This window comes from Lethenteron reissneri, chromosome 19, assembly GCF_015708825.2.
Source record: "Lethenteron reissneri isolate LAM-NWPU_2019-01 chromosome 19, ASM1570882v1, whole genome shotgun sequence".
In the NCBI taxonomy this organism is placed as follows: domain Eukaryota; kingdom Metazoa; phylum Chordata; class Hyperoartia; order Petromyzontiformes; family Petromyzontidae; genus Lethenteron; species Lethenteron reissneri.
In genome coordinates this window covers 1,760,680-1,776,344 of record NC_083797.1, presented here as the reverse complement: position 1 = coordinate 1,776,344, position 15,665 = coordinate 1,760,680, and the positions used below count along the sequence as shown (strand labels likewise).

General features: G+C 49.5%; 1 protein-coding gene across 6 annotated transcripts; it reads left to right on the top strand.

Annotated features, from left to right (window-relative positions):
* Positions 1 to 2,755: 2,755 nt before the first annotated feature.
* ATP6V1C1 (ATPase H+ transporting V1 subunit C1) lies at positions 2,756 to 15,451 on the top strand. Of its 6 annotated transcripts, none has more exons than XM_061554101.1 (13): positions 2,756 to 2,900; positions 6,248 to 6,384; positions 6,506 to 6,573; positions 7,398 to 7,483; positions 8,509 to 8,603; positions 9,279 to 9,370; positions 9,502 to 9,600; positions 10,350 to 10,418; positions 10,887 to 10,979; positions 11,570 to 11,663; positions 12,315 to 12,412; positions 12,988 to 13,114; positions 13,660 to 15,451. In XM_061554101.1, exons 2-13 carry the CDS (start codon positions 6,253 to 6,255, stop codon positions 13,753 to 13,755), a joined length of 1,149 nt encoding a protein of 382 aa, XP_061410085.1. In that variant the 5' UTR covers positions 2,756 to 2,900; positions 6,248 to 6,252; the 3' UTR covers positions 13,756 to 15,451. The 6 variants fall into 6 exon arrangements, with proteins under 6 accessions (XP_061410085.1, XP_061410088.1, XP_061410086.1 ...); XM_061554104.1 differs by having other exon boundaries at positions 2,781 to 2,900; positions 6,252 to 6,384; XM_061554102.1 differs by having other exon boundaries at positions 2,792 to 2,913.
* Positions 15,452 to 15,665: the final 214 nt, after the last annotated feature.

Below are 15,665 nucleotides of genomic sequence, written 5' to 3'. Positions count from 1 at the left end.
TACCGAAAGAACCAAGGAGTAATCATAGGCGACGTTTCGGGCAATGTCCATGCTTCATAGCACGTACACTGACCAGCGTGGTGAACTATGGTTAAATAACCCTGACGATCCGATTGGGGTGGCAGAGGTCCTCATCCAGCAGTGGACTAACAAGAAGGGCCTGTGTACAAGTAGCAATACGTATGTACTGCAGTGTAATAATGCATATCTCGTTATAAATCTAGTGCTAAACTAAACTTTTTTTTATTTTACCAGGTAAGGCTCACTGAGCTATAGAGCGCTTTTTCAGAAGCGACCTGCCCACAAACGATAGCCAAACGACATTTAAATCAACCAGATACTCTCAAACGCATGATTCTAAATGTGGATAGAAATCCCAAAGAACCCGGATAAATATCCACACCACCACGGGAAGAACACGCAAACTCCAAATATGCAGCAGGGTCGGGATCGATCCCACGGCCTCCTGTATGCCAGGCGAGGTGGTTAGCATCTCCCAGCCACCGCGGCACCCTGCTGGATGAAGGCTTCAAACATATTTCGGTCACGACATTTGTTTGACCAATGCTTCATCAGACTGGTCAGTAGTGCTGGTTAGATATGGCCAAGGAATCTTACCCATGTGCTTGTGCTCACAGTGCAATGTGTTAACCACTGCGCGCGCTGCTCGCGACCCATGATCGCAACTGCAATACTATATCTGTCGTCAGGCGCCAGCTTCCAAATCGTTAATTATATTTATGATCGCTAATGCTGCACTGCGAAAGGCTTAATATCTGCCGGGTCAGTCCTGGTCTGCCACTGAAAATAGTTTTGCACCCGGCACACCATATCCAGTATAAATTAACTTAATATTTGGCATTTATTTGTGTTTGTACAACGTTTTCGATTATGTCTCACGTGACGCCGTTGTTTTTGTACAGATTTGTGTTTGCTTAAGCGGCTATACTTTTTTTTCGTATTTCCTACGTCAGTTTCGGTGACGCGTGTAACTCACTCTTCCAAACGAGACTCATCCTGTGGTCCACTTGAGGTCTCAGCCGGTTAAACAAAAGTAACTTGGAACTTTACATCAACTGTGTGCAAGGTCTTGTTGGCTACTCCCGTCTGTACCTGGTACCAGTGGCGTGCGGTGAGGTCAATGGCTGGGGAGGCACTAGCTAGTGTCAGAGCCAGATTCACACACTGAGGAGGCGTGGCCTCACTGAGGGGGGCGTGTTAGACACGTCCCCCTCAGTGAGGCAGATGTGATAGCTGCCTCCCCTGGTGCTTTTTCATTGCAGTTTCATGACGAGACCAGCGAGCCTATATATCTTTATACACATACGTGAAATAAGTTACCTGGCGTATGGAAGGCGAGGACATGAAATGAAGGGGTCTACAAACATTACATTGGTGACATACTGAGATAGTAACAGGCACGCGCTTATTGCCCGCGCTCCATCCAGTTACTGAGGGGTTGCGCAATCAGAGGGGAGGCTGAGCTCGTCGCTGCTTCACCTCTCGTCTCTTCCTGTATTTGCAGCGGAGCTCCGCAAATTTGGCGATGTTAACTATAACAATGATTGGAATCGCACAGAAAGGACATTTATAACACAGATCAGTGGAAAAAGCTTAATATTTATTTGATTTGATTATTCTTTTTGTTTACTTTTCGTAACAGCTATTTTCATTAGAGTATGACAGATGAGGCTTTGTCTCCCCTGCCTCCCCTGACCGCACGTCCTTGCCTGGTCCGCACGTGTTCCGTGACAGACGAAGCCCCGCACGGGCGGAATATGCTTCAGAGATGATAAATCAAGCACATGAAGGAGTCTAATTCAGTCGGAATGCCGAGGATTCGCGCGTGGGAGGGAGCAGGGCTTATGTTGAGGAATGTCGTGAACCCTGGCGCGTGGACGATGCCAAGTTATTCGCGAACTGTGAGCCGAGTGGCTCCCTCTAGTGGCCACAACACGGACTGAGCTTTTAGCGCTGTGGGCGAAGACAAGTCACGAAACCAATACGCAGACAATGATACCCACCATACCTGTTCCTGCACGTAACACAAACAATAATTAGCAGCCCATCCGCCACGCGGCCTCCTGGGAGCACACAATTACAGCAGCATTGGTTCAAAACAAGGAACCTCTCGACTGGTTTCGAAACGCGATGTCTGATCGGCAGTCAGGATGTATGCACTTGGACCAATTCTGAACTGCAAGATATTTATAGGCAAGAACCGGTTTACATTCAATGTCTCATCAGCAGTGTTAGACTTGCCTGAGCCAATGCTGAACTGCCAGATGTTATGGGCAAGGACCGGTTTCGATATTCAATGTCTCATCAGCAGTGCCAGGCTTCCTCGAGCCAATGCTGAACTGCCAGATGTTATGGACAAGGACCGGTTTCGATATTCAATGTCTCATCAGCAGTATCATGCTGTTTTAGTTTTTTTGTTTGTTGCGGTTGCACCCGATTCAAGAGCCGAATGTCTCACAGGGCTATACCTAATAAATGAAACTTGAAAACTTAAGCCGCCAATGCTTGTCTGCCAGATTGTGTACAGGGTGGTCCAGATGTCTTGTGATCCCCATTTAATTCATGGGGGGGAGGGGGGCGGTGTCGCGAGACATCCGGACCACCCCACCGCTGTCCACGAGAGCGCGCGGGAGTGCAGCTGAAAACGCAACGCCACTGGACGCGATGACGATCCATCGAGCGTGATGACGTCGCCCCGTCGTGCGTGATGACGTCACCCCGTCGTGACGCAGCCACGTACGCGGGTGAGGAGGTTACGTGGTGGCGGTGGTGACGCAATCACGCAGAGGCCCTGGCAGTCACGAGACGTCGTCAACACAAGAGGCCCCCCCACAGCCAGAGCCGGGCTCCTGTTAGCGCCCCCCCCACCTCACCGCCAGGTGAGCGCCACTGGTGAGGGTGAGGTGAGGGTGAGGTTAGTGAGGTGAGGGTGAGATGGTGTGAGGGCGAGAAGGGTCGGGTGGAGGGGCGTGAGGGAGGTGATAAATGAGGTGAGGTGAGAGGGGTGGGTGAGGTTGGTGGAGGTGGTGAGGGAGATGAGAGGAGAGTGAGGATGGTGAGGGAGATGATAAATGAGGTGAGAGGGGTGGGTGAGGTTGGTGGAGGTGGTGAGGGAGATGATAGAAGGGTGAGGGAGATGATAAATGAGGTGAGGTGAGAGGGGTGGGTGAGGTTGGTGGAGGTGGTGAGGGAGATGAGAGGAGAGTGAGGGAGATGATAAATGAGGTGAGAGGGGTGGGTGAGGTTGGTGGAGGTGGTGAGGGAGATGAGAGGAGGGTGAGGGAGATGATAAATGAGGTGAGAGGGGTGGGTGAGGTTGGTGGAGGTGGTGAGGGAGATGATAGAAGGGTGAGGGAGATGATAAATGAGGTGAGGTGAGAGGGGTGGGTGAGGTTGGTGGAGGTGGTGAGGGAGATGAGAGGAGAGTGAGGGGGATGATAAATGAGGTGAGAGGGGTGGGTGAGGTTGGTGGAGGTGGTGAGGGAGATGATAGAAGGGTGAGGGAGATGATAAATGAGGTGAGGTGAGAGGGGTGGGTGAGGTTGGTGGAGGTGGTGAGGGAGATGAGAGGAGGGTGAGGGAGATGATAAATGAGGTGAAAGGGGTGGGTGAGGTTGGTGGAGGTGGTGAGGGAGATGAGAGGAGAGAGAGAGGGTTGGTGAGGTGAGTCAGGTGTGCAGAAGGCAGGTGAGGAGGGTGGAGGTGAGGGGAAGCGAAGGCGAGAGGGGGGTGAGGAGGTGAGGTTGAGCGAGGTGAGTGAGAGAGGTAACGGTGATGGGTGCAGGTGAGGGAGACGGGAAGGTGAGGGGTGCGAGAGGTGAGGGTGTTGGTGAAGAAGGCGATGGTGGTGAGGCTCAAGGAAGCTGAGGGAACTAAAGGTGAGAGTGACGACTGAGAGGGAGTTTTGGAATGAGGAAAATGAGGGTGAGTGAGGTGAGGGTAGCCAGGGGTGAGGGCGGAGGAGGTGAGGGTGTGAGTGGTCAGGGTACGAGAGAGATGAGGGTGAGGGAGGTGATGAGTAGGGAGGTGGGGGAAATTGCAGGTGAGGGAGGTGGAGGGGAGGAATATGGTGGTGAGGGAGGTGATGGTGAGGAATGTGTGAGGGTGAGGAAATTGACGGGGTTTTGAGGTGAGGGAATGGTCGTGAGCCGAGTTGGAACGGTTGCAGGCCGCAGCGTCGGTGTTGCCTGCATCCTCTGCCCGTCTCGGTCGCCCCCACCCGGCAGCAGCAGCAGCAGCAGCGACAGCTCTCCGCGCTCTGTGAAAGTCGCTGTCGCGGAGAGAGACTCAAACGAGCGTGAGAGCTGCGGTGAGGGTCTCTCTGAGAGCCCAGTCCTCTGTGACAAATGAGAGATTCGGCACCCTGAGAGCGAGCAGCGATAAGGGAGGCTCTCACGAGTGCTGGGAGAGAGAAAGAATATCTGAGAGAGTTGGGTGACAGTCTTGATTACTGGGAGAGTATCTGAGAGATCTGGGTGACAGTCTTGAGTGCTGGGAGAGAGAGTATCTTGAGATCTGGGTGACAGTCTGATTGCTGGGAGAGAGAGTATCTGAGAGATCTGGGTGACAGAGTCTTGATTGCTGGGAAAGAGAGTCTCTGAGAGAGCTGGGTGACAGAGTCTTGATTGCTGGGAGAGAGATTCTCTTGAGATCTGGGTGACAGTCTTGATTGCTGGGAAAGTGAGTCTCTGAGAGATCTGGGTGACAGTCTTGAGTGCTGGGAGAGAGAGTATCTTGAGATCTGGGTGACAGAGTTTTGATTGCTGGGAGAGAGAGTCTCTTGAGATCTGGGTGACAGTCTGATTGCTGGGAGAGAGAGTATCTGAGAGATCTGGGTGACAGAGTCTTGATTGCTGGGAAAGAGAGTCTCTGAGAGAGCTGGGTGACAGAGTCTTGATTGCTGGGAGAGAGATTCTCTTGAGATCTGGGTGACAGTCTTGATTGCTGGGAAAGTGAGTCTCTGAGAGATCTGGGTGACAGTCTTGAGTGCTGGGAGAGAGAGTATCTTGAGATCTGGGTGACAGAGTTTTGATTGCTGGGAGAGAGAGTCTCTTGAGATCTGGGTGACAGTCTTGATTGCTGGGAGAGAGAGAGTATCTGAGAGATCTGGGTGACAGTCTTGAGTGCTGGGAGAGAGAGTATCTTGAGATCTGGGTAACAGAGTTTTGATTGCTGGGAGAGAGAGTCTCTTGAGATCTGGGTGACAGAGTCTTGATTGCTGGGAGAGAGAGTATCTTGAGATCTGGGTAACAGAGTTTTGATTGCTGGGAGAGAGAGTCTCTTGAGATCTGGGTGACAGTCTTGATTGCTGGGAGAGAGAGTATCTTGAGATCTGGGTAACAGAGTCTTGATTGCTGGGAGAGAGAGTATCTGAGAGAGCTAGGTGATAGAGTCTTGATTGCTGGGAGAGAGATTCTCTTGAGATCTGGGTGACAGAGTTTTGATTGCTGGGAGAGGAATTCTCTTGAGATCTGGGTGACAGTCTTGATTGCTGGGAGAGAGTATCTTGAGATCTGGGTGACAGTCTTGATTGCTGGGAGAGAGAGTATCTTGAGATCTGGGTGACAGAGTCTTGATTGCTGGGAGAGAGAGTATCTGAGAGAGCTGGGTGACACTCTTGATTGCTGGGAGTCTCTTGAGATCTGGGTGACAGAGTTTTGATTGCCGGGAGAGAGAGTATCTGAGAGATCTGGGTGACAGTCTTGATTGCTGGGAGAGAGAGTCTCTTGAGATCTGGGTGACAGTTTTGATTACCGGGAGAGAGAGTATCTGAGAGATCTGGGTGACAGTCTTGATTGCTGGGAGAGAGAGTCTCTTGAGATCTGGGTGACAGTCTGATCGCTAGAAAAGAGATGCACTGAAAGTGATGGGAGAGACAGTCTCTATGGGAGAGTCTCAGGGAAGCTTTGTGTGAGTCGTACTGTATTTGTGTTACTTTCGCAATCGATTACTGACCAATACAAAAATACAAAAAGGGGTTAAGATAATATATATTATCTCTGTTCTGACATGTGCCTCTGGACGGGTGGTGATGGGCATGACTTGGTGACATCAATGCACGCTGGGTAGTAGCCTGTAGGGGGTTTCCCACCTTCAGAAGGCAGCAGGACGTGTGAGGCAGCCCGTAATTTTCAAAGGAACCACTCACACATTTCTCAATATAGTCCACTTAATCGACTAATGACCTGATGCCCCCCCCCCCGCCCCCACTGCGTGTCTCTCGCAGGCAGAATGTCGGAGTTCTGGCTGATTTCGGCCCCGGGCGACAAGACGTGCCAGCAGACATGGGAGAAGCTGAATTCCGAGACCACGCGCAACAACAGCCTCTCGGCCAACTTTAAGTTCCAGATCCCAGACCTCAAGGTGGGTGGTGTCCACCGGGGTAGCGGTGACGGCTGCGGTGGGACAGTTGTGAATGGTGTGGTCGGTCCACAAAGGTGGTGTTGGTGAATCGGTGACCGGTAGTGCGTGCATTGTGATGCAGGTGGGCACCCTGGACGTTCTGGTGGGCCTCTCCGATGAACTCGCCAAGCTGGACACCTTTGTGGAAACGTGAGTTTGTCGGTGAACAGGCAAAGACTAAGGTCCCCCCCCCCCATAAAGCGTTTGACATACTTTTGGGGCAAGTGCTGCTCGCCGGAACAGTGCACGAACGAGGTAGTGTAGCCTGGTAGTCAACCACCTTTATCTCCCTCTTTCTGATGTTTATATTGCACCAGGTACTCCGATAATGCTCAGTCGACCGAGTGATGTTAGCCATGGCCGCCAATCATTGCGGTGTGCTAGTCACTATACCACCGCTGCACGTGTCCAAAGTGGACAGATGCCCGCCCATGCATACACACACTCTCCACTCATCACTCATTACATAATACAGTGACATCCAGTGCCTGTGCTGTGCTGTATGAACATTCACATTAGTCGCCTCAGCACCAACTGCCACCTCCCACCAATGTATTGCACGTAATAATCTCGATAATAAATGCCCTTTACCCAGAAAAGCATCAATAAGTCGCTACTATATATTGTTTCATAATACAGTACGCATACATTGTGATGTTTGGCTAATTCCATTAATGAGTGACTTCACGTGAAAGGATACCAGAGTGCCTAGAGAAAAAACGCATGCATCAGAAATGATGACACGCTAAGTTCTACACAGATAGATTATGAATCCATTCACTGTACTTGCATATGCTTTTCACTTTGCAACCCAAGCCTACAACACCTGCTATTTCCAGGCAGTCTCAAATTTAATACTAATCAGGCCATCTCTCCTTCTGAGATTGACGTGATTGGGCCCTTTCAAGGCATATGCAGCCCAAGGTTGATAGTCTGACAGGGATGGTGTTGTGTGTGTGTGTGGCCCTGTGCAGCGTGGTGAAGAAGGTTGCTCAGTACATGGCCGAGGTGCTGGAAGACTCCCGTGACAAAGTGCAGGAAAACCTCCTCGCCAACGGAGGTGAGGATTGGAAGTTTACTGGCGGATAGCACCTGAGCACTGCTGCTGTTGAGATAACAGCAACAGTGTGGGATAGGGGATAGATGTGAGCTAGGGGTTAAGAATCGGCATCAGCCAAGATCAATCCACTCAATAGCGGAGCCAGGATTTTCAGGTAGGGGGGGCAACCCCTCCAGCAATGAAAAATGATAGTTATTAGTAAGTAAGGACTTGTCCCTTGCTTTTTATTCGACGCGTGTACGGCGATGGCACAGCCATCGATCGAGGGTCGAATTCGAACCGTGTGTGATCGACATCGTGCTCGCTGAAGGTGTTTGCCTTCAGGGAAGTTGTGTACTGTATACGCAACTGCGCACAATTCTGTGAGTCACTTATAACTGCTTTGCCGTTACTTATTGCCAATTATGGACTCAGACTAATGATCCGATCGAAATTAGGGATTTCGATCGGATCATTGGGGGGCCACGTGCCACCCCACCCCCCCCACTGGCTCCGCCAGTGAATCCACTGCTGTATGAAACCTTCCCCAAGCCATCCCCACCTCTTACTTTCCTGCAATGTAACAATCCACATAGAATTAGCACACAAGTTGATGTCATTGCTCCACTCCACTGTTGACGTCTTCTTGTGTGCACTTGTGGCGCTACTCCGTCGGTATTGTCGACGATCGGCCGTCATCCTTTCTGGCGATGTGTCCCAGCCCACTTTTAGAAACGGTCAAGATGATGTCTTCAACCTGCATGTGTTCTTTTTTGTGATTAGTAATATTTCTTACTGGTTTGAAGGCGAGGGTATATAGATGGATCAGAAACTCCTGCGTGGCGGTGAAACGATTGGGTACTGTCAAGAGCTATCGTCTGAACTGAGCACCGTGCCTCCGAGTCGCGCTTGAACTTTTTCTTCCGTTCGAAAAATTGTCCGTGTTATAAATAGTCTGTTATCATTATTTAAGAGGTGCATTATCTACTGAACTTCACTCGGTGCCCGCTTCACATGTGTGTGTGAAATGCGTGATTCCCCCACAGTTGACCTCTTCACCTACGTGACACGCTTCCAGTGGGACATGGCCAAGTACCCCATCAAGCAATCTCTCAAGAACATATCCGACATAATAGCCAAGGTAACGCATGCAGTGCCCGCATAATGCCTCGCTGCTGCAGAAATATTTCACAGGAAATCGGCATCGCGCATATGCATGAGGAAAGCAGGCACAGGGATTGCATTTGTGTGTTTCACGTTATTAGTTAATAATGTTACGGAGCTTGTGTGTGTTAAATGTGCGGCCCCACTAAAGTGTATTTGAGTTGTATTCTGCTCTCATTCAGGAAAAGGTTTTTTAATACCTCCGCTCTAAGCAGTGTACTCCAAAAGCCCAGCTGCATTGCTGATACACTGTTTTTATTCTACATCACCATGTACATTTTCTGTATCCTGAATAACAGGGCATTTGATAACTATATACACACGGGGCTTAATTTTTCATCAGATATGTTTAGGCTCACTGGCAAACTGCAGTAGGCCTAGAGAGGTACGGTGGGAAGCGTAGCGTAGTGAACTATATGTATGGTGTATGTATGTTGAACTTCTTTTGCACCATACCATAAGTAGCCAGCTGTGCTAGTTGGATGTGGTGTGTTGGGTGTTGATATGTTTTATAGGTTGCCAAACCCGGACAGGCCCAGCTGTAAAATTAAGCGCTGTATGTACGCCACAAATGTGTGTGATTCTTTGTGCGCTGTGCTTTGTGGTGCTACGCGCTGCCCATATGCGCGTTTGCGTTGCGTGCGTCTCTCAGGGCGTCTCTCAGATTGACAATGACCTCAAGTCTCGCGCGTCCGTGTACAACAACCTCAAGGGCAGCCTGCAGAGTCTTGAGAGGAAGAACACGTGAGGCCCCACACACCGTGTCGCCTCCTCGCCGCTCCCCATCTCCATCTGTTCCCGTGATTCTCGTGGGAAGCGGGTGGTCCGTGTGTTTTCAGCCTCGCTCTCTGTGTGTCTTTGTCTTCTGGGTGCAGTGGCAGCCTGATGACGCGTAGCCTGGCTGACATCGTCCGTAAGGAGGACTTTGTCCTGGACTCGGAGTACCTCGTCACCCTGCTCGTCATCGTGCCCAAGTGCGTCACGGCACCGTACATGAACAAAATATATTTCGTTGTGGGCTTGCAACAAGGCCAATGTTTACGAGGTCTTCTGTAGGGCAAGGCTTTCTCTTAAAGGCGGAGTTGGGCCTCTGTGCACCTTTATCTGCCGAGTATAATGAGTCTTTTTCAAGCGGGCATGCATTGCGGATGCTTCTTTGCACACCTTACAGCTGTGCTTGGAGTTACATTGAGAGGACAGAAAGAGGAACACATTCATCATAAAACATCAGTTAGAGACGTCGTTATAACTGGTAATAAACGTACGCAGGCTTGGACAGGACACGTTGCTAGAATGGACGGTGGCTGCTGGTCGAGGCTAACGACGGGAGTGGCAGCCGAGAGAGGAAACGTGCACAAAGGGGACATCCACCGCGAAGATAACGAGCGAAGACATCGGCACATGTGCAGCTGTTTGGTGGATGAGTACATCGCAGGGCTGTGAGAGATGGCGACGGCTCGGGGCGGCCTTTATCCAGCAGTTATTTGATCATGGCTGATGATGATGAAAAGAATCAACAGTCTATATGAGCGGACAACCCATTTTCCATCTCGTCATTGTGTCCGTTTGCCAGGGTTGAGCCTCCATAATAGAGGATTTTTTGGGGGGTATTCTGTTTTGGTTGAGCCTATTAATGATCTCAAATCACTTAATACAATTGTGCCCTTTAACACCGGACCTCCTTTGCGTAAAGTCTATTTTATTCCGAACCCTTTACCCGCAGGGCGGCGTACACCGAGTGGAACAAAGTGTACGAGACGCTGACGGACATGGTGGTGCCACGCTCCACCAAGTGAGTCTCCCTTCGTCGTTGCAGCAGTGCGCTCACCTCCGAGGTCAGCTAAAGAAGTTCGAAAAGACAGTGAATATGACAGTTCCTGTGAATTGGTGGAAAAAGATTAGGCCATGTGTGCCAGAGTTTTGGTCCAAATTTTACAAAATGACGAAATTACTTGCTTGTGAAAAAAACCCACTAGTAGACTAATGCACATTTACAGGCCAGTGCTGCATACAGCTTGTGCCGCATAGGGACAGCTGCCACTGTGGGTGACCTTGGCTCTACAATAGCAGGGCCCTGAAGTGGTTGAAATGAACGGTGGTCTAAGTTGCAGAAGCATTTAGGCACGAATCTTCGTCCTTTAGAGCAGTGTTCAATCCCAAGTTTGCTTTTAATGAAGGTCCTCCAGTGAGTGTAGTGGGCTGCTGTCTGGTGAGTGTAGTGAGTGTAATGTGAGTACCGTGTGTTGCTACTGCTGCCTAGGTTGATCGTGGAAGACCAGGAGGGTGGTATGTTCACGGTTACCCTATTCCAGAAAGCTGTCGATGACTTCAAGCACAAGGCGCGTGAAAGCAAGTGAGAACATTGTGGATTTTTTCTGCCTCTTTAAACAATCTTTCTAAAGTCTCTGAACTACGATTGAAAGCATTAAAAGAATAGCCCTGTCCGTCAGTCTGTCCTTCTGTACTATCTGTAATATGGGTTCATGGTAAACTATTGTAAGGAGGATGCAGTATAAATTAATTCGTGTACATAGCTTTGTTGCTGTTGGGGAATTACCCGATTAAAAAACTGACCGAATTGATGAAAAGGCTGGCCAAAATAACAATACCATGGATAAGCCTTTTCAGCCAAGGTCATTACGCCATGCACCATGTGATGTCATTTCATTTGTTTGGCTCACAAGGTAACGTTATCGCTGATTAACATTTCCAAGGACATTTACATCCTGGAGAGTGTTACCGGATTGAAACATTTGCACATTTCTATTTATTCTTAACACTTTTCTTAAGTCAGTCTTGTGTCATGAGACTACCCGTAGTTCTGATGGGAGTAATATTAATGTTGGGTCTTGCATATGTCAGTACGTGTCGTGGTTTTTTGAGACTCTTTTGACGCCCGCCCCGTCTTTCCCTGTCGGCTCGCGCTGGGACACGGGGACCCAGGTTCACCGTGCGGGAGTTCCAGTACAACGAGGTGGAGCTGGCAGCCGACAAGGAGGAGATCACGCGCCTCGCCTCCGACAAGAAAAAGCAGTTTGTATGCTCGTGTGCACCCACAGATAATAAAACAAAGATCCTCCCCCTGTAGCCTTAACAGACTGTTGGGGCAAGTGCTATTAGTGAGCACCTGTGCAGGCTGGCGAAGTGCATAGGGGGGGGGGGGGTTGGTGTGGCCAACAACACATCTGGTATGTTTAGTCTCCCCAGTGCAGATGTGTACACACGACACCAACTACTCATTGAAGGTTGAGTCGACCTAGAGGAGGCCCAGAATCAGTACCAGTTTCGAGGTGTGCCACTTGTGCTGGCCGTGGCTGGGAAGCAAACTTGGCTCGCTGGGTTTATAGCACAGTGCACTAACTACGATACCACCAACCGTGATAATCGCACCTCCGATTAGCGAAAGGAGTTGTATATATGTACATAGAATCGCAAAGATCCCCCATATAGCCTTTAACAGACTGTTGAGGCAAGTGCTGTTAACGAGCACCTTTTTAAAGCAGACACGGCACACAAAGGGTTTGGTGGCACAATACCAGGACCACTCCTATGCATGACAGCCCCACACTCCCTTCCCACACCCATTAAATTAAAAAACGATGGGAGTCGTTCACGTAATTAATTCAGTTATTGTTGAATGGGTGTGTTCACGCATGTGCGTTCACGCGTGTGTTCACGTGCAATGCAGGGTCCCTTGGTGAGGTGGCTCAAGGTGAACTTCTCGGAGGCGTTCATCGCGTGGACGCACGTGAAGGCGCTGCGGGTGTTCGTGGAGTCTGTGCTCCGGTACGCCCCCCCTCCCCCCGGCGGCCCACCCCCCATCTCCTAGCCAATGCACTCAGCAAGACGCGCGTCGCGTTACGCGCGTACACGAGCCATCGCAGCAGCGGCTGCAGTCCCTGCCGAGTCATTGACCGTGTCGCAGTTTGGCGACAGATTAATCCGATGGAACATGGATGGCTTCTGGAGCACACGTTGTTGTTGGTCGGTGCCGTGATACACCATGCAGGATCTGCGGTGAGCGGTCCAATGATGATGTTTCTGGCAGATGAAAAATCATGCAATGTTATTAATACGCGATTTTTGTGCAGTAGTTCAAAGTAACATTGCAGTGAAAACATAAGGATGTAGTCAATGTAAACCATGTAAAAAATGCACATCACTTCTGGGTAATGATTCATATTACCTTCTAAAATTAATGTTTTACTCGTCAAAATCATTGGTTAAATTACTAGATCCTAACCCTTATTTGGAGCACAGGTTCAAGCAGGACGTACTTGTTATTGTATGCGACTTAGCCAGCGGTCAATATGTAAAGCATTCTCATCAGGTGCCCATGAATGCCTTGTTGCCGTGTGCAGGTATGGACTCCCAGTGAACTTCCAGGCCATGCTGCTGCATCCCAACAAGAAGATGGTTCGCAAGCTGCGGGAAGTGCTCAACGGACTTTACAAGCACCTCGACAGCAGCGCCGCCGCCATCATCGATGTAACCACGGGGTCACATCAGGGTTGGGGGGAACCCTTTCCTTACCGAGGGCAGAATAGGACTTTCGAATACCTTTGGTGGACAAAGACAAAGATGCCCCCCCCCCCCGTAGCCTTAACAGACTGTTGGGGCAAGTGCTATTAGTGAGCACCTATGAAGGCTGGCATGGCACACGACGGGGTGATGTGGCTAGTTCCACACCCGGCCACCTTTGTCTCCCTTTTGGCGATGTTGACACACCGCACCAGGTACCCATTTGAGGTTGAATCGCCCTAGGAGAGGCCCAGCACCAGTTTGGATAATCGTCACTGCTGTTTGGTGGCCGTGAGCGGGAATCGAACTCGGGTCGCCGGGTTCGTAGCGCAGCGCGAAACATTCTTATGTTTAACCATCTAACCACCTAGCAAAATTGTCTTGTTTGCAAATGCATTATTTATACATGCAAATGTATTGACCGTAGTCTGACCATTAAAGCTCCTCAGTGGTGGCTTGAGAATTGTTCACGACTGAATGTAATGCCCTCAACCCTATTGTTCACTCCACAGGCGAGTATGGACATCCCTGGGCTGAACCTGAGTCAGCAGGAGTACTACCCATACGTGTACTACAAGCTGGACCTCAACCTGCTCGACTACAAGTGAATCCCTCCGCCTACTCCCTCGTCACTGCAGTGAGCCCCGCCCCGCGTCTCAAGCCTCTTCCCCCTCCCACTCCTCCGCCAGGGTTCGCAAACAGATTTTGATTCCGTACCCGTACCCGGCCGCACCAGTGTCGCAAACGGCTACCCGTACCCGTACCCGGCCGCACCAGGGTCGCAAACGGGTACCCGTACCCGGCCGGATACGGGTAGCCGGGTATCGGGTAGGGTACGGGTATCGGGTACCCGATTGTGACCTCTGTCCTCCCTCCCCCGTGGCTCCTGCAGCCACACGTGTATTGCTGAGACTGCTCCTCACTGCACATTCCCTCCCTATAGGAGCAGAGACGTCCCCCCCCTCCCTCCATGTCCATTTCAGGCGGATTCAGAAAGCATGTCGCCATCGCTTGACGGTAGGGTTGCCGTTATGTGACACTACGGTGTTCCGTAAGACGCTACAAGGTCCGTAATAATTGTATAGTCTGCTTTGCATATTGTCGTATCGTGACTATTGCTGATTCTTCATAGTTTAATTTTGTAAACATTTATTTATTAAGTAATTGACGTGATGATTCAAGTTCAAAACGAATAACTGTTGTCTATTAAATTGGTGCTTTGTAAAGTTTTTTTCTCGGAGTAAATTGACGGCCAGGCAATTACATGACGCATTGTTTCTAATCACTTAATTCTTGTGTGACTGACAGCATGTGCGTTTACAGCATTACAGATTGTAAAGTTGCAATGATTATATGACTGACTTCGGGTAGGCTTACAGTTGAGCAAACTGCAGTTGACAAACTTTTACGTAATCTCTTCTTTGTACTGCCAAGTACAGCAAAGCACGACAACAGTACAATTGCATTGCGGACATACAATTACAAAGTTTCGGGAAAACTGACATTACGATAATCGTCATATCATGAACCGTAATGTGAAAAAGCCTTGTTGTGAAAAATGATATCGCGGCAAACCCTACCAAGTAGCATGCCTCCTTTAGAACACTCCTACTCCTGCCCCCCATCCCCGAATCAGCAGCACAACCCCTGTACCCAAAGCCCAACATTCCGTCACAGTGGGCTCACTGTCTGTAATGATTAACACTGTATTGCTGTGCTGCTGCTGCTGCTGTAGGTGTGTTGTAATAAATTGGCTTAGTTATTGTCTCGTGCGTTCCATGTCAGGGTCGTCTTCGTGACTAGTGTTGATGTTTAATATCGGAGAATTCATCTGTGCGTTTTTTCCCCCCTACAGCTCATTTCCCCGACCGACCATGTCACTCGCTTGCCCTACCCTACCGATGACGTAAGCGGCAGGCAGCAAATTTGACCCACGTACCAAGTTTGAAAACAAACATTAGGTATATATATAAATGGAATATTTAAATGAAATGGTATATCTTGAAAATCTGCGTGCAGTAAAAGTTTTTTTTTTTTTAATGGGCAGCCTATCGCTTAAATCGGTAGCGTTAGAAAAGTTTGTCCGTGTTGGTTTCTTCATCAGCGGTGCTGTTGGGAAATTCGATAATCTCACTTTTCATGTCCCAATGATTGCATTTCAATAAGTGACTCTGCGAATTTAAGTGACTCCCAAGTGTCTTGTGCCGGGATTATTTCACAAGAATTTATGTGGAAACAATTGTGTAATTTTAACCTTGAATGAAACGATTGTATTGTGGTCAAAATAAATAATAAACAAATAAACGCGACTGCTCATGTTATTTCAACAGCGTCCGCACGTCGACTTAAGCGTTTTTCAGGCAACTCGGTGGAACAGTGTGAGCTCCAACTGTAATTCAGTCAATATAGCATCACCTGAAACATCAAGCCGATTTACTTGTGTAGTGACTGACTGAGTAGGAGGCACTCTGTTTATTAACGGCCTTAACAGTTCACACTTGGTAACTACGTGTCCCAG

Coding starts and splice junctions, on each gene's coding strand:
- ATP6V1C1 (XM_061554099.1), top strand. CDS start 3,863: ATGGTGGTGAGGCTCAAGGAAGCTGAGGGAACTAAAG. Junction 3,900..6,247: donor GGAAGCTGAGGGAACTAAAG/GTGAGAGTGACG, acceptor TGTCTCTCGCAG/GCAGAATGTCGGAGTTCTGG. Junction 10,419..10,886: donor GTGGTGCCACGCTCCACCAA/GTGAGTCTCCCT, acceptor ACTGCTGCCTAG/GTTGATCGTGGAAGACCAGG.